The 27,360-nt window shown below is 34.6% G+C and overlaps 1 protein-coding gene across 2 annotated transcripts in view; it reads right to left on the minus strand.

Moving 5' to 3' along the window:
- The window catches only part of LOC145690366 (ATP-binding cassette sub-family G member 1-like), a 148,301-nt gene that overhangs the window by 19,221 nt on the left and 101,720 nt on the right, over positions 1-27,360 (minus strand). For both annotated transcript variants that reach the window (XR_014132198.1, XM_081765193.1), the window contains exon 6: positions 5,941-6,081. Coding sequence is in view for 1 of the 2 variants with exons in the window: in XM_081765193.1 (XP_081621319.1) it covers positions 5,941-6,081 (141 nt within the window). In the remaining variant the exon portion in view is untranslated. The remainder of the gene's footprint in view (positions 1-5,940; positions 6,082-27,360) is intronic.

Consider the following 27,360-nt stretch of genomic DNA (forward strand, 5'->3'; position numbering starts at 1 on the left):
AATCTGAACCATTTTCCTTTGTTTTCTCTCTGTAATTTGAGTTGAATGGGATCAAGATTAGCTTGGGTCATTATCAAAAACTTGGATTACGGAAAAGAAGAGAGAATATTTAATTATGCAAATTTTACAAATTTTGTACAAGTAGAAGAACATATTAAACCTAGAGATATATTTTTAAAATAATTTTTTTTTTTCACCACCATAAACTACGAGGTATCAGAAAGGTCAGTAGTTTATAAATCTCAATTTAGTTAATGAGTGTTAGCGTCTCTAGGTACGTAAGAGTGATGTACCTATGAACACATGGTAATGTAGTACGGGACACACACTGAATTGAATATTTACATACTAAGAGTATTTAGAAAGAAAGTAAATGTGGAATACATCTTACATTCGCATTTATTAAGGAATACAAATGAAAACTGCAAAAATTTATTGTTATCTATAAATATGTGAGATACAAACTTTCATATTTTCCTAAATATTGTATAAATCAACTGTCACAGATGGGTTTACTAAGCATCTTTGTAAAAATGGAGAAAGATACATATTATATTTGAATTAATAAAAGGATACAAATAATAAATGTAAAATTAATATAGCTAGCTAAGGATGCAGATGGAAGCTGAAAAAAAAAAAAGATATTTGTAAAGATTTAAGATTTCTTAAATACTTTAAAAATATTTCTTAGCAATTTATACATTTAAAGTACTTATAAAGTTGGAAGGAACCTAGAATACATTTTAAGTTTCTATTTATTAAAGGATACAAATAGTAATGGTAAAACTATGACTTTTTATATAATCTATGTAGAATTATTGCTTTCGTGTTTTTATATATAAGGTAATATATATACCTCATAGGCTTGAGAACTAATCTTAACTTAACTTGTAACAGTGTAGCTAAACAGATTAGAAATTTATATTTCGTTACTTTTCTTATAGATAACTGACAATAATCTCAGGAAAAGATTAAAAATGACTTTACGACATGCCCCAGTTACCCAGTCCACAGGCATATTACCCACTACTGAATCAGTTATCGAATACAAAGCTTCTTATGACTTTCTGTTAGATATGCAACTAATACCCGAATGTGTAGGTGTACTAACAGATAATTATTTCGACACATGCGTTGCGATATTAAACAAAACATATTCATTAAAAAAAATAAATAAATAAATAAAAATCTTTCCACTATGGTGCTGATTTAAAGTTGACAAAAATGAAAATTTCCAGATCTTCTATATCCAGAAGATAATTTTGTCTCAACATCCGAAAGCTGTATACATTCATTGCAGTAATCATGCATTAGATCTTCCATTTCAGGAAGTAGCACGAAAATGCTAATCTTTGTGTGACGTACCGACCATAGTGAAAGACGTTTGTATCATCAACCTGGATTCTGCAAAACGAGAAACAACAAACGCCGACATCGTTCTTGAATCCTGTAAAACTAACAACTAAAGTCATCCTAAACATTTGCTACCTCTTTGTCCTACTCGCTGCTGTGTTAGACGAATATCTCTAACCAGATTTCAATCTACTACAAACGAATTCAAATCACGTTGAAAAAAAATATCAGTAATACAAGATGATGGTCAAAAAGTAATACTAAAAGGGTATTTGAAAAGAATGAACAAATTCGGAATATTTTTTTTCTGATAGTCAGTATATGTGCTTTTGTACCTGCGAACAATTGGCAAAAGTGCTTCAAAATTCTGAAGCTTCCGCTTCTAGAGCTAAAAAAGCAACAGTGATTCTAGAGGATACTATGAGAAACCTATGAACAAACAGTGCATTTGAAAACATCTATAAAGAAGCAAAGCAAAATGCAGACAGACAACACTTAAATTGCCCACTTCATCAAGATCAAAGAGAACACCAATTAGGTTGGAGCAGACTGATAATCCTTCTATAGCAGCTACCCTAGAACCTGCATCAGTTCTTCGAAAAAGTACATAGAAATAATTGACTATTTGTTGAATGAAGTACAGCGTCGTTTCAATCATCCAGGCCTCAAACAACTCATATAACTCGAGAAGATGCTTTGTGATGATGCTGTATGTTGTGAGCATCTCTCAAGAGATTATTTGAGGCAAGAATTGGGAGTTCATGCGTCGGATTTTAACCTGGATAGATTATGCGCTCAGCTCTCACTGCTTCCACCTACTTCGAAGACGACCACCAGCATATTAAAAACTATTAGTCCTGAAACCCGAACTGTTCGCAGCTTTCTCGACCAAATTGTTCGTCTAGAGACTCTCGTTCTCACTTTACCAGCTTCTTCAGCATCTTGCAAAAGATCATTCAGCTCCTTGCGTCGTCTAAAGATATATTTGAGGACTTCCACGACGTAGAAAAGATTGTCTTATCTGTTGTTGTATGTGCATAACGACCAGATTTCAATGTGAGATTTAAACACCATTGCAAGAGAATTCATATCAAAGACAAGAAAAAGGAAAGCTACTTTTGGTCAATTTTGAAAAGAAATAAATTCAGAATCAAGTAAGTGAAAATGTTAAGCGTTACATAACCAATTCATTATATTACAAAATAGCACCTAAAATTCAATATAAATTTGAATTATTCCTTATTAATTGTGTAGTACTTTATTAGTGTGAAGTGAAGTGAATATAATGATATTAGAAGGAGAGGTGAGTGTAATAAATAACTGGATATACTGAAGTAAGTGTAGTAAAAAAATACAAGTAACTTTGGATAATTAGTGTAATTGAATTTTCTATATAAATTTCATGAAGTCTTTAGTGAAAATTCCATTTTTCCATTTCTGGCACGTAAGTAGAAAAAAATATTTCATTTTTTTTTTTTTTTTTTTACTTGATTATGTAGCCTGTTTTATACTACAAAGTTCAAGTTACTTTCTCCTACAAAGTACTAAAAAGTTTGTAGTTCTAAATAGGAATTTCTAATATTACAGTGTACTGCAACACCAGAACTGGATTTTAAAAAATATAATTTCAATTTCCTCGTTTCCAAGTCATTTAAGTAGATTTAAGATTCTTTAATAGTGTCCGCGTGGCCATTTCCAATAGTTAAAAATATGTACTGGTATATAAAATGGTAAAAATTGTACTTACAAACATTGTAAGCAGTACAATTTTTACAATTTTATATGTTTTAATTGTGATTTCAGTACTTGAAAATTTCTGTATCAGACTAAATCCAACAAAACTGACACTAGATTAATTAATCTGAAGATGTAAACCAAGACGCTTCTCATAAATGGAAATTTCACTCTCACGAAACTGTTTACAGCTGTATTATTATTATTATTATTATTATTATTATTATTATTATTATTATTATTATTATTATTATTATTATTATTATTATTATTATCCAACCAAATCAAATTATTGTTACATGGCGAACATATATTCGTATTATCTTATCTATGTTAATACATTCCTGTGTCTATTTTCAAGACAGCAGTTTGCCCCCCCCCCCCCAGCTGAAAAATGCTACCAACGCCACTGCTCAGAGAGTTTTGCTAATGGACGCTATATAGCATACATGTTCGTAAATGAAGTGCTCTTAGCCTTGTAGAGTTCCTTCGTAGCTAAGCGGTTAGTGTACGCGCCTTTGGCGTGAGAGACCCGGGTTCAATTCCCGGAGGGAGCACATGTAGTTCGGATTCCACGTTAATCAGTAGGTCCACGTCTTATATAGTCTCGCTGCTAAACGGGACGTTAAACTCAAAATCAAATTAACTCAACTATTAGCCTTGTATCTAGAAAAATGTTAATCTAATTATTTCAGTAATCTTTGATACCTTCTTCTGTAACTTCTTGAACCGTTACACTAGAACTTTTGTGAATGCTCTCATCTTAGGACTATATACAGTATATAATAGCAACAATTTATATTCAATTGAGTACTATGCTCACTGTGAATGGAGACAAACACAAGAGAAAAATCGTTAATCAATTGTGACATGATTGGATTAAAGCACTGTGATTAAAAAATCGTTTTTTTTTTTTCCAAGGTTTAGTGGTTATCTTCGTTCATAGTGAACGTGCTACTCAATTTAATATATAAATCGTTACTTGATTTTTCTTTTCGTAGAAGATGTATTTAAGTGCTTCACAAATTTCCGTTACTCAATATTTTGTTGTAATATAGTTGTCCTCTTCTTAGATAGCCCTAAAATGAGGGGATCTACAATAGTTCCGATGCAGAAGTTCAAGAAATTACTAAAGAAAGTAGCAGATACTACTAAAATAATTAGATTAACCTTTTTGTGGATACAAGATTAGAATATACTCAGAGATATTAGCATAACTTGTGCCCATTTTGTTTGCTTGGACTGAACTATACCAACTTGAATATTTGCACTTACTAAATAAGTTGGGGAAAGAATTTCTTCTGTCGTCCAGAATGTAGCCATAACTTTCTCCTTGCAGAAGTAACGCGTGCATATAACGTCATCTAGCATAATTCAAATTTGGTATATACGTGTAAGAATTTATATTCAATGTTAAAAAATATAATTTCTTTTTAATGATATATAATTTGTGTGTGAGTAAGCATGGACCGTATGTTCTCAATCTGTACCTCCGCAATATCTAAATACAAAAATCCATTTAACCCAATCCACATCTCTCAGAATAAATACCAATAATCTAACTGTATAAAATAAAACATAATCCCATATAATTTTTCGTACATATTTATTCCATTATACCTTCAATTCCAAAACCTTATAGTGCCACAACTAATGCATATATAGAATTTTACCAATTTGAGATATCCAATCCAAAACCATATGCTAACAAAACATGTTCACCAATTTATCTAACCATCTTGATACAACTGCAATTTTACTTACAAGGAAACTTTTTTTTTTTTTTTTTTTTGGCGTCTCTCGAAATGTGGAACGAGACTATGGTCAATCGATTTGTGTTAGTGAGCGGAGGAGGAGGCGGTTGGTAAGCGCAAGAAAAAATGGTCATATAATTTAGGAAAACGGAGAAGCAAAACGTCAGGGGAATAGTATAGTAATAATACATGGTAAAGTAATCAATCACAAAATATAGACAGTCTATAGACGACACCGTGAAGCAGAAATGGAAGGAAGAGAGCTATAGAGGGGATTATCCATAGGGTCCGGACCTCATCCCCTAGTAATGTCCGATGTGTATAGACTGTTGTATACATGTAGGCATTTATTTTCATATGTTTATGATGATGATGACATAAAAGTAAGACAACAATATATTCCCCTATGTGAATGCACTGCAAAGCCCAATACACCATTATACATTGAATATCAGTTCAGGAAAGTGGGGGCCGTTGCCCCCTTGCCTTTCAACTCATCACCCATGTACGTGAACATGTCCATGATATATTACTATGCTATTCCCCTGAAGTCCAGCTCGTATGTGTTCATACCTTCTATGGAACTTTTCCCCTTCGCTATACTCCACGCTACCCGTCCTCCCCCTCTGTCGTTACGTGCTACGCCCCTGCTCTAACTTGTCAGAGTGTTGTCGGAATGTAATTTCACATTGTAGTATGTTTAACTGCGCTTCTATACATATTTTCACTAAAGTCGGGCCGTATTCCGTCTCATTATCCACAACGTGTTGTGTTGCCAGTGCCCCTACTCTTCCCGCCGTAAGTACGGATCGGTTGCGATCGAGGGATTTTCCCACCTATGGAGTTTCGTGTTCACTAACACAAATCGATTGACCATAGTCTCGTCCCACATTTTGTGTGACACCAGAAAAAAAAATTCCTTGTTAATCTGTTTTCACAGAATATCTCCTAGCAACTCAATATAGGCATGTGCCATTATTCTGTAACACAACTACTCCAAATTCTTGAAGCCTCATTCCATTCAGAGTCATTCCCAATGATACATTACAACAGATAGAACTAGAAATAAATAAGATAGTTAGTATTATACTTTACTTACTGACTTCTGTAGTAGGACCTTCATTTTCCGTAGCTTCTTCGACTGTTGTTGAAGTTGGTGATGGATGGACCTTATGAAAACTGAGTGCTGTTTCTAGTTTATTTCTAACATCACCTCTTTCTCCGCTAGCTACTTCAATTACTGGAAAACAAAAGGGTATATAAATATATCATAATACAAAACTGTAAATATTGCATTAACTACATCTTATTTTTAAACTTTAATATTTGTTAGTATTTATGGAATGCGAAAAATGAATACATATGTTCTTTGTATACCAGAACGTGCTCTAATAAATATCTAGAATTACAATACGACCCGTTTTGACCGGAACAGTCCCGGTGTCCCGATGGTTTACATTTTGTCCCGGTTTTCAGTCGGTACCATCTTTTCTCCTCTCTTTTCTGTCCCTAGTCTCACTGCAGAATAGTAAAATATTATTTTTGGTAGTAAGCACCACTTCCGGTGAAATTGAAATATTAGGTGGAATGGGTTGTGATCGGAAGAGTATGTAGGTAGTTTTATTTCGTAAATGTATCTGCAGGAATAGATGAAATTCCGGCTGAGTTAATTTTAGCTGGAGGCGAAAAATTGTGGAACAATATTTACAAACTCATTCTCCTTATCTGGAACAAGGAAGAATTGCCACAAGAGTGGAAAGAATCAATCATTGTTCCAATTCACAAGAAAGGCGACAAAGCTGACTGTAATAATTATCGAGGCATTTCTCTTCTGTCAACATCCTATAAAATACTTTCAAATATTCTATTAGCAAGATTGACCCCATACGCAGATGAAATTATTAGAGATTATCAGTGCGGATTTAGACGAAATCGATCAACTATCGATCAAATATTTACCATTCGCCAAATACTTAAAAAAAAAAAAAAAAAAAAAGTGAGAATACAATGCCCCGGTACATCAACTATTTATTGGTTTGAAAGGCGTACGACTCGGTTAGGGGAGAAACATTATACAACGTTCTTACAGAACTTGGAATACCGAGAAAGCTAATTAGATTAATTAAGATATATTTAAATGAATCCCGAAGTAAAGTCCGGGTAGAAAAATTTTTGTCCACGAGCTTCACGTCGAAGGAGATGCGTTGTCGCCATTTTTATTTAACTTTGTTCTTGAATACGCTATAAGGAAAATCAAAGATAGCAACCAGAGACTACAGTTGAACGGTATTCACCAGGTTATGGCCATATGCTGATGATGTAAATTTAATAGGAGATGATAGAAGAACAATAGAAAGAAATTCAGAGATCTTATTAAACGCTTGCAGGGACATGGGTTTAGAAGTAAATGCAGAGAAAACTAAATACATGGAAGTGCGTCGGGACCGTAATGTGGCAAATTATGGATGCGTTAAAATACTAAATAATACTTTTGATAAAGTGGATACTTTCAAATATCTAGGATCAATGTTAACATACGAAAATCATATTCACGAAGAAATTAAATGTCGACCGAAAGCAGGGAATTCGTATTACTATTCGGTTCAAAATCTCTTGTCGTCGCGAATTCTGTCGAGGGATTTGAAGCTTAATATATACAAAACGATAATCATGCCTGTTGTTTTGTATGGTTGCGAAACATGGTCGCTTACTCTGAGGGAAGAACATAGACTGAAAGTATTTGAGAACAAGATCTTGAGACGAATCTTCGGACCCAAGAGAAACGCGAATGGGGAATGACGGAAACTTAATAACGAGGAACTACATAATTTATATGGTTTACCCAACATTGTTAGGGTCGTCAAGTCTAGGAGGCTTAGGTGGGCGGGTCATGTAGCTAGAATGGAAGAAACTAGAAACGCTTTCAAAGTCTTGACTGGAAGACCAATCGGAAAATGACCATTAGGAAGACCTAGGCGCAGATGGGAGGACAATATTAAGATGGGTCTCGCAGAGATTGGAATACAAAGTAGAAACTGGATGCAGTTAGCTACGGATAGAAGTCAGTGGAGAGCTTTTGTGAACGCGGCATTGAACTTCCGGGTTCCATAGGCCATAGAGTTAGTTAGTTAGTTAAATGTACCTGTAGGTGGGAGAGGAAGCTTATTTGGTACTTATAATTGCATTGAATTGCATGGGAATGATGAACTATCTTTCCCAGTTTAATCGAAAGTTAGAATGTGACATACTATTATGTTTGCCGGAACAGCTCACATCACTTACTACTCTCGAATACTAATAGAACGCACCTCGCCATGGCATACAATTTATATAAAATCTTCGAATCTAATATAATATTTGGACCTATTATGCTTGTCACTTTCCTAGCCATTATACTGACACATCCAAAAGGAATGAAATACATTGAGCTGATCAGGTACTTTCTACCGATGGAGAGAATGAAAGTAAACGTCTAGCCATAGTGTCCCAGTTTGGAAGATTTACCTCCAACCAAAAGGCCCCGATTTTACATGGCAGAAATTTGGTTTCTTTGCCCTGCGCCATAAAGCAAATTAAGAGCAGACGATTATGCTCTATAACACTAAAATAGAGGAAGAATAAACTAAGTTGAAAATTGATGGAATGGAGGATCCGTCCAAGAACAAGGAGTTAAAAGAATTGTAAGACCAATCTCAAGTTGGAAGTTTTTGCGTGTATGCGATAAGAGGGCAATTTTCCAGGATAACTCTCGTGAAAACTATTTGATTTTGGTGCAGTGCAGAATGCAGTATGTCTAAGGTTTCCTCATCATTCCCACTGTGTTGATTGAGATGGATCAATGATTAGGAGAAAAAGGGATCTAATACCCGCCAGCTTCGTTACACTCCAGATAAAAATTTTCGCAAATGCATAATAAAGCAAAATAATCTTATATCTAAAATAAATAAATAAAAACTTTGACCCAATATGGTGCATATTTCCTTTGAAGTTAGTCATTTCCTTGAGACTTGAGATTACTGTTATTGCTTCGTGTTGAAATTAATCAGAGAAGGCAAGGTGTGATTTAATTCCATCTTTAGACGAGTATGTTTAACAGTAACTTTCCTTGAAAGTATCTAGTTTTTATGAAAATGGCTTGTACTTGATTTGAATTTTCTTATTGAAACCTATTATTAAGGTAAATAAAGATTTTTTCCTGTTTGTTGCCTTGTCATTTTGTTTCCTGTCCGGCGTTTCACTCACGTTCACTGCTCTGAGCTTTGACAACTGATTGATTTCTTGAGAGCAAATCTTGAAGTTCTTCCTTCGTTAGATCCTTGTTTTATTCTTTTGTAAGTACGAATACTCCTTTTTAGTCATAAATTTGTATAAGATAAGATTTTGTTGAGAAAACTACTACAAAAAGTAAAACTAATAAATCGCTACGTAACAGTGATAAAAGTGCAGTTAGTTTGTTTTCTAAGTTGCAAGTTGCCGAGACACTGATCTCTAATATGTATTACGATCAGAAGTCAATTATATAGTCCCATTGTTTATCTAGGCAATATTTATCTAGATTTAATTTTAGTTCTTTGGTTCTCACAACAAAATTCGTCGAGTTCAGTTGATTTTGACGTTTAACGTCCCTTTCAGCAGCGAAACTATATGAGACGGGATCTACTGATTAACGTGGAATCCGAACCACATGAGCTCCTACCGGGAATCGAACCCAGGTCTCCCACATAGAATTCGTAGACAAGTCTTTCTAGTAACAATCGTGTTTTATGTAGAATCTTACCTCCCTGATAATATGCTTTGATTCGCTTAAATGTTTTGATAATCTTGAGACTGTCTTTGCCTAGATTTAATTTTGATTCTGATGGAACATGATTCAAAGACGAATCTTCTCATAGGTACAATGTTTTATATATGATGTTAACCTTCCTAATACTGTACAGTGATTCGACTAAATGCTTTGATAATCCTGATCTTTGGCAACCTTAATATGTTCTTTCATCCTGATATCTATATCTATATATCTATATCTATATCTATATCTATCTATCTATCTATCTATCTATCTATCTATCTATCTATCTATCTATCTATCTATCTATCTATCTATCTATCTTTAGCTGCTAGGGGTCTAAAAAGGACGAAACAATAGATATATTCTAAATTTTCTAACTTTGATTTATTTGCTCTTCTCTATACTATATTGACTAAATCTTGATCTGAAGAAATGCGTGAAACAATAAAACTATGAATATGCTATTGCCATCAACACGTTTTGTTCTAATTTAGTTTTCGGAATGTCATGATATTTTTCCTAAAATATCACTATTTTTGCAGAAATGACTTTTGATGTCACCGTTTTACAAAGAAATAAGTATAAAAAGCTTTATCGACCCTATTATCTATTCACAAATAAATATTTTGTTGTTTTTTAAGAAACAAAATGTATTTTGTTCATTACATATCACCAAGACATCTTTCTGTGAGGCGAAAAAGTCGAAGGACAAAAAAGTTTATATTTTCCAATAAATTTTGTTGAGAGTGGTAAAGGACTGTGAGAAACATCGTTATAGAAAGTTTCGTTAATTAATTTTAATAAATAACATATTTACATATCTATAATTTTGAGGGGTTTAAACGGGACGAAATGTTTCCAATAATTTGGATATTTTTAAAATAACATCAATATTTTACATCTTATTGCAATGAATCTGACATAATTCAATCTAAGTAGCATAAGAAACGTTTTCCCGAGATGTGTCAGTAATTAGATAGAAATAACGTTGATTGATATGACGATATTTTTTATGGTCAAGGGGTTTTTTCGGGACGATTTTTGGTTATTTCCAGGTATCCAACTCTCAACAGAATGTGTAAGAAAATGTCGGCAACTGTGAGCGTATTCTTTAAAACGTCTCTTCTCAAGCATTTTTCATTTCATAAACTATTCTGTTTAAACAGTTCACAGAAATTAGGATGGAAAATTGACAAAAACAGTGTCTACCAACATTTCAGATAGAACATCATCTCCATACACAATTGCTTCGGAGAAAGTCGCATCACCGTTCGCTCATAACAAACGCTATTGAGAAGGGGGAAGTATGTAGAGGAGGAGGCCTCCCCACGTGCGCCACGCAGGGCAGCTCAATAGTTGATTGACACCTGAAGTTCCTTTATAGCTGTTTTCTTCCGCTGGTTATAAAGCAGTAAAGCGAACAAGAAAGACTGGTTACAGATTTCAATAACAATTGTATAGGCTGTGCTCTACACAAACATATTTAAAGCTGAGAAAATATGTAGAAGCAATAGACTAAAAGACACACACCATTTGAAATATTATAATATATAACTACAATACATGTATATGGAATAAGAAATACATGTTACTCAATGATAATTAAATAATCCAATTTCAAAATTTCTTGATGTTATTAACTATATTATTTGAATACCACTCATTCTAGCTTTGGAACTTCTTGTATAAATTAAAAGAGACATTCTGGCCAAAGCATATATTGACTAATAAATAATAGCGTTACAGTTTCGGAAAACTAATTTGCCGAAACTGTAATACTATTATTTATTAGTTAATATATGCTTTGGTCAGAATTTGTCTTTTAATTTAAACTATATTATTATTATTATTATTATTATTATTATTATTATTATTATTATTATTATTATTATTATTATTATTATTATTATTATTAATTTTATTACATTATTTGTGAGTTGAGTTGATTTTGAGTTTTACGTCCGTTTCAGCAACTAAGCTGTATGAGAAGTGGACGTACTGATTAACGTAGAATCCGAAACACATGAGCTCCTACTGGGAATCGAACCCAGGTATCCCACGCCAAAGACGCGTACGCTAATCGCTTAGGTATGTAGATACTCATAATAATAATAATAATAATAATAATAATAATAATAATAATAATAATAATAATAATAATAATAATAATAATAATAATAATAATAATAGTAATAATAATAATAATAATATAGTTTAAATTAAAAGACAAATTCTGACCAAAGCATATTAACTAATAAATAATAGTATTACAGTTTCGGCAAATTAGTTTTCCGAAACTGTAACACTATTATTTATTAGTCAATATATGCTTTGGCCAGAATGTCTCTTTTAATTTATACAAGAAGTTCCAAAGCTAGAATGAGTGGTATTCAAATAATATAGTTAATAACATCAAGAAATTTTGAAAACAATAATTTTGGGAGAAAATAGTTTTTGTGGTAGTAAATTGAAGAAATGAAATTAACACTAAAAGCATTTGCGAGATTAAATGTTTTTATAAACTAAACTACTTCCCTGATATTCGAGAAAACCGCACTCAATGTTTTTAATTTCTTCATTTTACCTTCTCAAAAATAGTTTCTTCTTTGCAATGCATTTTATAAAAACTTTGCTTTGTTATAATTTCAGCATCATCTTTACCAAAGGATTTACCAATGAATAAATGAGTTTATATATGACCTCTTTCTAGTACCGAAACTATACTTTGCTTGAAAACAGTAATGGTTTTAGATTTTCCCTCAGGGGTGAGGATTTTAATACACTAGGTGTGAAAAGTAATATTGTTGAAATGGTAGGAAATCCACATTTAACATGCCCAGGAGGAATTCAATAGCTCCAAGGGGCTCCCTGTTACTCTCTGAAATAATCACTGCTTGAAAAAGAAATCTCTGAGTTTAGTGCCACAAAATTATGCTCCAAGGCTGAAGGATATGGTAGCGAATGAAACAAACAAATGATGGTAAAATCTTGGCGATATAAAAAGCGGGTGGTAATGGAAGATCTTCGAGAAAACCCGTGCACATAGTTTTCATTCTCAATGAAACCGGCTTGGCGAGAACCAGGACCGAAGCTGGGGCCACATATCCTAAGAAGTAGGTTGGTGCTCTATTACTGAGCCACCGAGGTTTTTGTATAAGTGAATCCATACTTTAAGATCGAATCAGATCTACGCTAATGAGTTCAAATTTTAAAGCTGATCAAGAATCGAACTCGGAGCCTCTTACATCACGCTCGCTAACCACTAGAACAGAGCGGGGACTGTAGGGGGTGAAATACAGGGACCTGATCTCTATTAATTGTAACTTCCTGAAGTTAGCTCCCCTCTCATCACAAATATGTATTCCAAATATTATACTTTATTCCTTTTAAGTCATTTTTAGTACTCAAACATCATGTTCCCTAAAAATCTCGAAATCTAATTTTGTAAAACAAACACAGGGGTGGATCCAGGATAGCGATCGGGGGCGATCGCAACCCCAAGAATAGGATTTAAAAAAAATAAAACCCATGACAAAGTTGTAGCTCTTGATTTTTTTTAAAACTTTGTATTATAATTGTAGAATAAATCCTAAAATAAGTAAGTCTTCAATTGCAGGAGTTAAATGAATCAATACATCTCAATAAATTACTTGCATTGGAGTTCTTGCTCAGAAAATGCCCACTTTCGAGAATGTAGGTGGCCGCTTCTCCTCTTTCTTTTCAAGATGCAATATTTTGAGCTATCCGTTCCTTCTCAAAACTGATTTCTGCTTATTGTTAACAATTAGTAAACCGTAAGCTATAAACCCATTTGTCCGCAATTGTTTGCCAATATTCCTGTTTTAGAAAGTCCAGTTTGACAGTACAGAAAGTCAATAAACGTAATGGTTCTGGCATTTTACATGCAAGTGCAATTGAAAATACAAAGAAGGAAGCAATATAACTAGCGTATGAATAGAAATTAAAGTTAATGATTCAAGAAGAATTCGTATTCTTATTATTATTCTTATTCTACTGCTACTACTGTTATTTATTATTATTATTATTATTATTATTATTATTATTATTATTATTATTAGTAGTAGTAGTAGTAGTAGTAGTAGTAGTAGTAGTAGTAGTAGTAGTAGTAGTAGTAGTAGTAGTAGTAATCCATCAGTATCAACGTTTAAACAAGTCAACATGTACGGCAGTGCATAGCAGCCAAGTTCCGCGAAGAAAATGAAAACTGGCCTGCACCTGCCGTAAGCATATTACACACGAACAAGAGTTTTGGGTAAAATCACCGATTTCGAGGCTCTGTAAAACCGATTCTAATGACGGGAAGAAACATGAAATATAGAATTTAAGGAGATATCCGAGAGATGTGCTCATATACCAAATCTCACATTCCTACCTTCAACCATATTCGAGTACTGGACCCCTAAAATATGCAGTTTTCAGGCTCATTGACTCACTGACTCACTCATCAAATTAATTAGGTACTTCCCAATGAGACAGAGACGTGAAACTTAGCACAAAGGTACTTTATAATGACCTATGAACAAAAATACCAGAGGTACAAAAAGTGCAGCCAAGTTCGTCAGCCTCAAAAAGTGTTGAGATGAGGATGGATGAGCCAAGTTCCTTGGCCCTGCATCTGAAACGAACACTGGAACTTGGCAGTGGTGGTGGGCGTGGTGGGTTTGGAACCACCACCAACCTTAGGAATATCAACTTCGCTAAGGCGCTAAGGCACATATACAGTATACTGCAGTAAGATTGGTGGTTCGAAACTCAGACAGGGAAAACTTATATTCCTTCACGAAGTGTCAAAGTAAAAGATGTTAACGAGCCTTAGGGATGGTGTTTGTGAGCGTGGTGGATTTGGGGGTCCCCATTAGCCTTATGGCTGAAATGTCCCGCTGTGAAACTAGAAACAGACATCTTAATGTATTCGAATATGTTAGACATCTCGCAGATGCAGTGGCAAGGAGCTTGGCTCATCCATCCTCATCTCAACACTTTTTGAGGCTGACGAACTTGGCTGCACTTCTGGTGGGCTTGGTTGTACCTCTGGTGTTTTTGTTCATATTAATTCTACAGAATAGTCCATTCCTTTTTCTAAAATTGTTTGACTTTTCGTTTTTTCTTTCTTCTTTCTTTTTTGCAATATATTATTACCTTGTTTTGAGCTCGAACGACTGCCCCCCCCCGCCCAATATTCAACTTGGATCCGCCTCTAGTTACACAATTAAGGAATTATCCAGAGAAAGATTCATTTAAAATTTTTTGTTGTTTATTACAAGCGCTTGCATGCATGGAATAAAACGAAATTTCTATTTTACGTAGATACCAATGTAAAGCTAATTAATGTTAACTGGAAAGCAAAGTTGTTAATGTTTAATTTAGTCGGCAATGTCCTAGTGAGATCAGCAACGTTAAATAGTACCGGATCTGGCCCGAGTGACCATGGGTACTGATTACATGGTATTGGCATTTCGGTATCCACCCAGCGTCGTGAGGACAATTGGGGAATTACTTGAATGAAAGTATTGAACTCGGTGACTTCAACTTTCGGCTATTCAAGATTCGTCCAATAACCTCAGGCAATGAAATTTGCAGTTGTTAACTCAAGAAAAAGTGTAAGCGAATCTTGAATTCAAGATTGCCTAATGTGAAATTATGTTGGTAGTACTGACAAGAAATGACAAAATTTAAGAAATTTGTAGTTTCTAAATTTAAAAAAAATAAATAAATAAAAAGTACACATCAAAACAGTATAAGCGCAATTACGCTATATGACTAGATATTATATGTTTGACACCAAGATATGAAAATATTACGTGAAGTTAAAAGATGCATTACAGAAAATATAAAATGAAGTCAGAAATTCGACGAGAGTTTGCATAATTCATAAATAAAATTAAACAAAGCACCAAAAATCAGTATAAGCACAATTACGGTATAGATAGTATACACTTGACATCGAACATCACCATTAAAAGTGTAAATTTTTAATTAAGTGCAAACTGTTTTAGTGCAGTATGCACACTGGCGGATCCACGGGGAGGGCGGAGGGGGCGACTGCCCCCTCCAAAGAGTTTTTTGAACTTTCAGCATTTATTATTGGGAAATACTAATATGGTCTTTTCCCGACCGATCCAATCTTGTGACAAGCCTAGCAGAGTCTAATCAAAATGTGAGCTCCTCCGTGGCTAAGCGGTTAGCGTACGCGCCTTTGGCGTGGGAGGCCCGGGTTCGATTCCCGGCGGGAGCTCATGTGGTTCGGACTCCACGTTAATCAGTAGGTCCACGTCTCATATAGCCTTCCTGCTGAACGGGACGTTAAACTCAAAATCAACTCAACTCTAATCAAAATGTGTGGTACTTAATTGTACTTAATACAGATATATTTGAATTGTGAATACTTTTCTCCCTAGTTCTTTTGGACGGTCATCATAAGCTCCAAAGGAGCGTGAATATGATTCATTGGACGTTGGACGAACAACTGTAGGAAGGGGGTAAGACGACTCACTCTTTGAACTAAAAATGTGTTATTGTGTCCTAGAAAAAGGATATGAAATGGATTTCGGAATTCCGGATTATAACCTCAATTACCTTTGCGACCTTGAATCTAAGAGAAATATAGAATCTACAGCGCTTCTTACCGAATAGCTCTCTGAATCTGCAAGGAAAATTTTCTGTTGGTTGATTGATTAATATGTACACTCATGTCCAAAATTATTGTCGCATATCTATAAATATGTTGTTGTAGGAATATGATTTGATAACGAATTCGCCCGGTATTTCTTATAATGTTAGTATGTGTATAATCGGCGAAGACATGTATGTGGCAAATTTCATGTCAAAAGAGGAGTAAATAAGAACAATAAAACGAAAATAAAACTTTCTTGTTCATTTAGCAACATTTTGTTTTACTCATTCTAATTTTCGTATTTATAATTCTTTTCCTGTGAAATTTACCACAAATATACATTTCCCGATTATACCCATAGTATCAGTATTAAAAGTATCCTGCAAAGTTATTATCAAATTATATTCTTACAAGAAGACAGTTATAGATATGCGACAATCATTTTAGACATGAGTGTACTTACGTCGTTTGTCAAAATCGATGCTTTACAGAACGAGAACTAGACTTTAAATTTGGATCTGAACCACCGTAGTGCGTTCCATGCTCGCTCACCAGGAATCAAACCACAGGACCTCATGCATTAAAGATCAAAAGTACGTTCGCTAGCTATTAGACCAATAAAGAGACCCGTGACTTTTGGGGTTCAACATGGAAACATTAGGAAGGACCAGGCATTCATTGTGACTTCTAATGGCATTTCATCTTTTATTGAGAAATAACACAAGCTGTTATTGTAATTCATATATAAAAGACGAAATCCTGAGGTAGGGTATCACTAAGGAAGAATTTTTGGAAATTCGAAGAAAGGAAAGGAGAATTGGGTGGAAATTATTTTAATAAGATGTCCATCTCTTCGAATCAGTTAAAACGAGAGACTTGAAATTTGGCATTTGAATTTCTCATTTAAAATAATTTGACACGCTTTTCAACGTTTTTTGATATTTTAGTAAAACGGAGAAAAGAGATGGAAAGAAAAAGGGGCGGGAATTGCAAACATTATAATAAGATATCAATATCTAAGAATCGTTAAAGGTTAGAAACATGGAATTTAGTATATAAACTTTTCAGTTAAAATAATTCAATACTTGTTCCAGCGTATTTGATATTTTACTTAGAAGGAAGAAAAGGGGTGGATTATATTATTATTATTATTATTATTATTATTATTATTATTATTATTATAACATGCCCATATCTCGGGATCCCTTGCGATTAGAAACATGAAAGTTAGTAGTTTGATTTTTCTATCTGAGCGGTTTTCTTTCACTTAACGTAGAAAAGAAGGAAAAGATATGGGGGTGGTTCATTAAAGTACCTTACGAGATGTTTGAATTTCGTGGCAGAGTTTTAGCTCAATCCAATTCTATATAAAAAAACAGAAGGAGGAAATATTGTGCCCCAGTAGCACGTAAGAGCATTTGCTATATTGTGCAAGGCCGTATGCCGAGCAAATTGGGGATCTGGAACGAAGCCCTACCTAGACTAAGGCTAGCATAATATAATTTTATTGTTGTTGTAAGCATAGCTATAATTATACTATGTTTCGTGGACCGCACACAAATATAGAGATTTTGTATTATTCTTTATACACATATACTTTTGTTATCTATTTTTGCGTAGCTCGAGCCTCCAGTGTTTCTTCCAGACATGTTTTTTGGGGGCACTGCACCCCGGACCTCTGACAGTGCCCCCCGGACGAGACCAAAATTATACGTGTATAATATAATAATAAATAAAATAGTACCAGCAGTGCCCCCCGGAATACTACGTGTGCCCGCCCGGAACACTTTTTCTGAAAGAACGGCAGGTTCTAACTATTGTCCCGCAATTGTTATTCAAAATATAAATGATTAGAGCAAATTGTACACTCTTTCGTTAAAATTAATATTATCGTCAATACAGTATTTTCTTTTGTGCAAATACCGGTACTGTCAACGACAGTGCATCTGATATGTTGCGGTGATTGTGTGTGAAGTGAGTCATGACAACGCCACCTCCGAAACGGAAGTACGTATTTAATTTAAATGTACAGAAAGAATGTACTTCCATTAAAAAAAAAAAAAAAAAAGAAAAGTTACAAATTCGGGTCGTAAAGTGGAATCAGGTTTACACCCGCTCCGCTTCAGTCCCGGATACATATGCGTCCCATTCTTGCAAATTAAAATTCTGATCACCTTGAAGCTACACTCATCTTCCAGGAAGCGGACCGCCCCTCCCAAACGATCCTTCTAGATCCGCTAGTGAGTATGCAGGGGTCTGAACCGAAAAGAAAAAAGAATAGTAACAATAAAACTTATGGGACAGCTTCTTCCCATCAAATATAGGCATATCCTAAAAGTGACCAGATATTCACTTAAGCTTCACCCAATATGGCCGTCATATCTCACGAGATCGCCGCAGTCTATAGAATATCCATGTTTCCTTGATTTCTTACCTTTCGTTCAATTATACGATTATGAAACTTATAACAAAATATTTTGTAAACAAATTTCTTCTCGTTTGATATAAAGTACAGTCTCTGTAGGTTAGGTAGATATAAAGTTACAAATGAAGGAGAGGGTTGTGTCGTTTAATCTTGTATGTTTTTTTTTTCAAGCGTATTTTTCTGATTTTTCATAAAAAAAAGCAGATTTCATCAATCAGTCAAAATGTTTAAATAGATAAAAATACAGGAGGAAACATGGATGATGTGATGATATTTTTACATGAATTTTCAGGAAGTAACATGGCTTTGTCTCTGTTGCAAAAAGGGAAGAAACCTTTGAAACTACTCAAGAGATAGACAGTTAATTGTAATTGGTTGTGAGTATATTCAATAATTCTACCACAAAACCTGAAGAACTAGTAAAAGTGGGATAACGTTTCCAATTATACTTTTATGCATCCCATGGGGTGACGCACTGGCTTTCTGTCGATATTTCACATACAGAAGACTTATTTCACACCAGTCACTTACCTCTCAGTTTTACTCTTAAGAGCAAGTGTGAGCAGACGGCACGTATAGAAAGTGTACCATAAGGAGCTAACTTTGCTGGAGCAACATATTCAAGTAATTAATATGGGGGAGCAACATATTCAAGTATTGGGGATCGGAAAAGAAAATGGAGAACGCTAACTAGTTCGTTGTTTGGACATAGCAGCACCATTTTTTTTTTTTTTTTTAAGCTCGTGTATTGCAAATGTAAAACTCTCACGTACTTGGGCCTATTGTTTATGTTCGAGATTGTTTCACTCAGACATGCAGTGGCGTAACTAAGGGCTTGGGGGCCACCCAGCAGACAACGTGGAATGGGGCCTCTTCTCTACGTCCTACATCACGATTTGGGGCCCCGTAATGGCTTTGCCTCCCCCCCCCCCGCAATGCGAGGTCTGCGGGGCCTTTATTTACACCCAACCGTATCGTTTATGTCCCAACAGTGTATCGTGCCAGGGATGGACTTTTTTTTTGTCTTTTATGTACCATAAATTATTTCTATCGCTTATAAAAAACTGAATTTTGCTTAAATAACGTTTTCTCTATAGATTATTTTGCTAAATAAGATTACAGAAACTTCCGTATAATTACCTATTGTTCTCAAATGCATCATATTTTGTATATGTCAAGTGTAATTCTAGCATGTTCACATATTTTTTTCTCTAATTTTTTTACTTATATAAATATTATTTTTATAAACAAACAAAGAAATCAGAAAAATAAGCTTGACAGAAACACAGGTATAACATTAAGCGATACAAGCCTACTCCTTCATTTCTAGATTTATATCTACCTGACCTACAGAGATGAATATACGAGACGAAACTAAATTTTATACACAAAAATATTTTGTTACAAGTACCAAGACCGTATAATTGAACCTAAGCTAAGAAATCAAGGACACCATTATTTTTCTATACACAGTGTCGGCCAAATTGAATATGGCAGCCACATTGAATATAGCTCAAGAGGAATGTTCGGGGACTTTCAGGATATTACTATACTTGATAAAAGGAAACTATCCTGCAAGTTTCGTTAGGCTACCAATTTGCGCTGGGTTTGTCAAAATTTTCCGCTACATATTGGACTATTTAATAAGAACGTGAAAATACTTTCAAGAAAAAGTGATAACTATTAATAAGGTGCAGGACTACCAACGTATGTGAGCTAAACGAAGTGCTTTAAAAAATCAACTTTCGCCTAGTAAGAAAATTAACTGTGTCATCGCTTTGATTGACGTTTGCATAGCTAGGAGGTATTAGGCGAAACCCAGCATTAACGGCGAGGGGAGCGATGTGCTGACCACACATCACTCCAAAGGCATAAGTGCCGTAAACCAGCTTTTAAGCCATGGTCCGCTAAAGGCTGTTACGCCAGTGTTTTTTTTTAAGTTTAATTCAGTGATGGTAGGTAGTATTCTGAGATTTCTTTTTCTTTTTCCATTTTGCATAATTATGTTTTTTTCTCGTTATTACATAGATATAAAACATTCTAGCAGTTTCGATTTGCTCGACTACAAACACGGAAATGTACGATAATTTGGAACTATTCATACTGTTAGGTGAAAAAAAAAAAAAGTTGTATACCTATATAATACATCACAGTCTTATGAGCTTGTATAAGAAACAGAAAGTGAAATCTGAACTAGGAGAGATATCTGAGTTTGAATCTCGTGTTTGGTGACACAACTCGAGACCACAGATGATAAAAGATGATTGTTGGATTTGAGTTTAGTGTCCCGTTCTGCACCAAGGCTATATGAGACGCGGACCTACAGCTTAATGTGTAACTATAATATTATGGAGAATAAGCGTATCGTAAGGTTGCAATAACCTCGTGTTATAAAGTGTCAATTAAAGTTGGTGTTGTGAAAGGTAATTAAGGATTTCGTCCATTTGAAACAAATATTGTATTAGTAAAATATCTATTTGTTAAGATAATGAACGTGATTTTCTTTGTTTAACATGGCAGTCAAAGAAGAATTAATGGATAATAAATACGAAATTATAAAATTTAAATTTCCTATTGTTTAAATACATTCTTGCTACTATCGACGGCATTATCTGGTAGAAATGTTGAATAACCCTGATTCAGCAGGAAGAAAATAAGCTATATAGTATTGAAGTTGATTGATTAGAGTTTCACTATATAACAAATATTGAGGTTATATGAGACAAGATATATGTTGTTTAAAGTGAAATGTGGATCCTGTTCGAGTTTTATCCAAGGCTTGATATACGTACTAATGATTGAATCCGCAAACACGCATACGAAGCACGAGCATTGCAACTTAGCTACGAATGGACACGCCATTCAATAATTCTAATTCAAGAATGAAGGTTAAAAATAAGAAAGATGAAACGACAGTCTGTAAGATGATACTACTTTCACATTTTTTATTTCATACTACTATTCCGAGACGAATTCGAGACTTGAGATTCTAGATCGAGACAAGCGTACAGTGTGCTTATCGAGACGAGATCAGGATCGAGGCCATTATTTGTCAAAGGAGACAAGCCCTACACTGCGGTCTCGTCTCTATACCACCCCTAATCCGAACTCCTCTAAATTGGACGATTCTCTAAAAGAAGTTGAAAGAATTATAGGCTCAACAATCATTTGTAACATAGTTTAGAAAATGTTCATGATTTTTTGATGATGAACTTTATACCAATTTACCAAAATTATTAGGGAACTATTCACACAGGTCCTGAGAATAATCAAGAAATCACCACTGGAACTGTTCACATAGGCGGTGACAAATATAACTATGTGTAAAATTTTGGATGGCTGATGCCGTGAATGATAAGAAATAATAGCATGTTTTGTGAAGTTTCTCTCTATGTGCCAAACAAAAGGAATGACCAGCGGAAACAATGAAAGCAGAAATTTTATCTGCTTTAAATTCACTCGCTCATTTCAAACATGGGAGAGTGCGACAAGTGAGCGATGAAAAAAAAAAAAACAAACAAACAAAAGAAAATATGAACGAAAAAAGACAACTGACATAATTTACCTGGAATATTGATCATAAAAGAAAGTTCAAAACAAAGAAAACATTTTACTGGATGGTAGAATAATTATTTCGTTCTGATCAGTAACCTTAACAAAAAAAAAAAAAAAAAAAAAAAAAAAAAAAAAAAAAAAAAAAAAGAGGTGTGTAAAATTAAGCATGTCTGCATGAACTCGTTTCAAAATTAACGTGACATTTCTAGACATTTTCTACGTTCTATCTTCGCACTTTGCCCTCACTTATCTCCCACCCTGTATACGGTCTGCCACTGAACACTCTCTTTTTCTCTGTTTCTTTTGGTGTTGAATCCAGTGCTAATAATCAGTTTCAGCAATTTAATTCACCAAATCGGAATGTTCCTTTGTGAGTACTATATGTTCACGGAGTTGTTACTTGTTCTTTAGAAACACTTCGTATATGTCGTTACTTTGGGGATTGAAGTCGATCCTTTGGCGATATCTCATATGGGCAGTAATGATTTCAGATTTGTTACTCATTGATTTCAATACATTGGATGTGAAAAGTACTACTGCAAAATACTGGGAATCTCCATTGAGCTCGCTATGAAGTATGCCCTGGGGGAAATTTCGTAGTTCCGGGAGCAATACCTTGGGACACCTCTTGAAAAATATTACTGCATATGGGTACTAGTGACCGCAAATTATTCATATAATAATTAGTTCTTCGTGTTGCTACGGATCTCCTATTCAATTTTCTTCTAAAGTTAAACATTTTATAAAAAGTCTCTTTACTGAAGTTTTTGCGCGAAAAACTGTTTGAAAGAGAAATGCGAATAAACATTATTATTATTATTATTATTATTATTATTATTATTATTATTATTATTATTATTATTATTATTATTATTATTATTATTATTATTATTATTGTGATTTTTAATTTTGTTTAACCCGGGAACGGTCGACAGGTGAGCGCAGCGCTCACCCTGGTTTATATTTTCGTTTCAAAGCCGCCCTAGTGGGGTCACAGACCTGAGACGCTGTCTAGCTGTCTCTTGATGTGGCTTGTGTGTGAGAGTCAAGTGTAACCTTTTCATTGTCTTCTGTTGGAGTAGTACTGGCTTTATAAATGTAACTATGCGTAATTTGTGAGCGCCACGCTCACCTGTCGACCGACGGCGTGAGTGATTACAAAAGAAAGGATTGCTGCATGTGTGAGAAGCTGAAAAAAGAAATATATATATATTAATAACCTCTAAAACGTTACTTGCAATTTTGCTTTAAAAAAAAAGAAAGAAAGAAAGGAAAAAAAGAAAAGATTGTATTTAAACCATACCAAGTTTTACAAGCCTTGCTTTTTGTTTCTTTGGTGTGCATGATCAATTTTTAGGATGGGATAAACGAAAGTTCAAAGTTCATGAGATTTATTCATTTATTTATTTTTTTTATTTTTGTGAAAATTTTCAAAACAATGTTCGAATAATATTATTTAAAGAACATAAGGAAATTTTCGTAATAACTTGAATAAATTTACACAGATAATCCAGCTTCCAAACAATTTATCGCATCTATTATACTTTCTAATTCCAACGACATGGAGGTCCTATAACTATCTATGGTATTAAACCTTGTTGTATATGCTATGGCGAAATAATTATTCAAGAATAACAGGACCGGGCTGGATAGGCACTCTAGTTCTATTGAAACATTCAGAGCCAAGTAGCACGAATTGACTATGAAATGTATTTTTTTCACTTTAGTTTGATATTAAGTTTTCTATGCAGTGTCAGTATAACCCCGAAGAAAAAAAAAAGCTAACCCTGTACGAATCTGGTTTTACAACTTTGAGGAAGGGATACTAAACATCACGGCCGTCTTGCACGGCAGCGACTGCGGACTTGTTATCCCGGAAGCATGAGATGGATTGAATCAGGGATTCAGTACCAGAGGTGAATACTATACCACTGATCCACCTCGGTCCCGTAATTAGGGGTCCAGGTCTCAATTCTCCCTCCCCCTACACACACACACAATTTTGAAATTCAAAGTCTTTTGTACGGCAAAGTCTTGTGGTATTTTCTTACCTTTTGTACCGGAAACCCCAAGTTTTGCGCTCTCGCCGTTCTCAAGTTATAGCAAGAATAATTTGGGAGGGCTGGAGACTTCGGAAATTGAAAGTTCATTCTGTGCAAAAATTTTGTACTAGTTTTGTGCTGAAAACTCCTAGTTTTGTTCTCTTGCCGTTTTAGAGTTCTCTCTCTATTAAATATGGGGTACCCATCTCTTCAGCCGCTACTTTAGAAATTGAAAATCTTTTCTATGCCAAAGTTTTTTTTTTTTTTTTTTTTTAACCCTTTTACTCTGAAAACCCCAAGTTTTGTGCTCTTGTCGTTCTCAAGTTATAACAAGAATAAATTTGGAGGTGCGGGGTAGAGACATGCAACCTCCCACTTTAGAAATTAAAAGTATTTTCTATGTCAGTTTATATCCCCAGTTCCGTGCTCACATTTCTCAAGTTAAAGCAACAATAAATTTGAGGGGGCTGGAGACATGCAACAACCCACTTTAGAAATAGGAAGTGTTTTTTATGCTAAAGTTTGGTGCCTTTTTTTGCTGAAAACCCCGAGTTTTGTGTTTTCACAGCTTTCGACTTACCCCCATTTTAAATGTGGAAAATGCATATCTCTAGCCCCCATTTTAAAGATTGAAAGTTCTTTGTATGCGAAAGTTTTATGCATCTAGTCCAATTTCTCGCGAATATTCTTAGAACATACACCAATCGTTTATGATTTGTTTGGGAGGATATACGAGTGAAGTCCCAAAGTTAGAAGTTTACTATTTTAAAGATACATTACCGCAAATTGCGGGTCAACTTCGTGAATTTAGCACCCCATACGTCACATATAATTTTAAAACCTACATCAATTGTTTTAAAATTGTCTGAGAGGATTTAAAACTGAAATCCTAAAGTTTAGAAGTTTACACTTCTCAAGATACAGACAGTAAAATAAAGGTGGGCCCATTCGTCACGAATAATGAAACCTACGTTAATTGTTTTGGATTTGTTTCGAAGGATTTAGGGGTGAAATTGTTAAGTTTATGAGTTAAAAGTTCTGGATATACAGTACAACAAAATAGTGAGGTCTGCCATTAGTCAAACTCTTCGTGAATATCAATCGTTTAGGAGTTGTTTGCGAGGACTTAGGAGTGAAGTTCCAAACTTCAGGATTTTTTTTTTTTTTTTAAGGGCTGGAAATAGTTTACGTGTTGTTTGCCACGACTTCATTTTGGTGTTGCTTGCCACGGTATTATCTCTGGCTTATCTTATATCACAATCGTGAAGATTTATAGATAATGGACTCGTAAGCTGAGGGTTGCCAGATGACCATATCATAAAAATCAAATCTATTATATTTATAAATATAATACATACAACACAAACTGTCCCAAGCACGTTATTGGGTTACTACGCTATCAGCTGCTAACGCCGCTGTTAAATTTATTCAAGTTGAGTTCAAGCACAGGAGGTAATCATTTGTATGCTTAAAATTTCCCCAAATGCATTTTCAATATTTATATGACGTACAATTTGTGTGTGTTCGAATGTGTAGCCAACGTTGAATGTAGGCATTTCATCAGGACCACTCATAAGTAGGAGGTAACCATCCCGAAAAATGTGAACCCGGACCATCAGGAGGGCATGTTTTTTCTTTTTCTTTTATCTTTTATAGCTTTCCTAGAGATTAAATTAAACAAAATTAGATTTAAATATATGGATTTAGCAATCTTTTAAAATTTTTGGTGAGAGGAAGGAAACTTCTATTGGTAATACAAAAATTTAGTTACTTTTGTATTGTTAGTTGGCTATTTTCAAGCCCACTCAGAGAGCTCCTTTGTGGCTAAGCGGTTAGCGTACGCGTCTCTGACTTGGAAGACGCGGGTTCGATTCCAGCGGGAGCTCATGTGGATCGGATTCCACGTTAAACTGTAGGTCCACATTTCATATAGCCTCGATGCTGAGCGGGCCACTAAAAATCAAATCAAATCAATTCAACAGAGATTATTAAAATACATGGGTTGGCAATCCCTTCATAGCTTTTTTGAAACAAGATGGAATGTGCATGAATTGGAGTAGATTTGAGTTAAACATCCCATTCAGCAGCAGACTGAGACATGAACCTACAGCTTAACATGGAATCCGGTCCAAATAAGTTTTCGCCGGTAATCTAACCCAGATCTCCTACCCCAAAGGCGCGTGGCTATCCACATAACCACAAGGGAGCACTGTGTACGATTTGATACAATAAAACCTATGGCAGAAGTAAACTAGCAGATTACATTTCCCTAAGTTTGAACCATTAATTCTCTCGGACGTTTGAAGGTAAAATTTAGACTGTATAAATGTAAGAAGTTGAATTCCGCAATCGAAAGATAAATCATTCGATACTGAACCACCCCCAGAAAATATAAGAACAATTTAAAATATTGTTTTTGTGATGTAATCGTACACAAGATAGTATCTCAGGTGGATTCTCGGGGTGCAGAAATGATAAATATTTGCTTAATTTTTCAAGCAAGTCTCAGAGTAAACACTATAGATGACAGTGATGCAGTGGGTTCTTCTATTTCCTACCACTTTCTTCATTACACTATGTTTCATTCATTCTGATCATTAACATATCCTTTAGCTTACACGTCATAACCATGGGAAGTAAAACTGAAATATTTCATTTCATTTTTCTAAAGTATATAAAACCCAGTTCTTTAGTCGCGTAGCATAACGAAAAACGTAACATTTTGTAACAGCCCATATTAAAAACTCAGTTAAAAGAGAAAATGCAATTATATTAATTTACTAAGCTATTGTGATATTAATGATGTTTTGTGTTCAAAGGCGAGAACATTTACCATTTGTTCCAGAGAATCAAAAACAGAGGTGCCTTGCAACCCTTCCTTTTACTCCAGGTGTGTGTGAACTTTCACGATAATGAGATATGGTAAGATCGGAATGCAAATCGTGGCAATCAACACGAAAATCGAGTCGTGGCAAACAACACGCCACCTGGAAATACTGGGGAATAACTTCGTGAGGGAAAGTAGCTCGTAAAAAAAAAAAAAAAAAAAAAAAAAAATCAAGCTCACTCTCGAA

The sequence above is a fragment of the Thermobia domestica genome, chromosome 7, assembly GCF_964235325.1.
Source record: "Thermobia domestica chromosome 7, izTheDome1.hap1.1, whole genome shotgun sequence".
Taxonomy (NCBI): Eukaryota; Metazoa; Arthropoda; class Insecta; order Zygentoma; family Lepismatidae; genus Thermobia; species Thermobia domestica.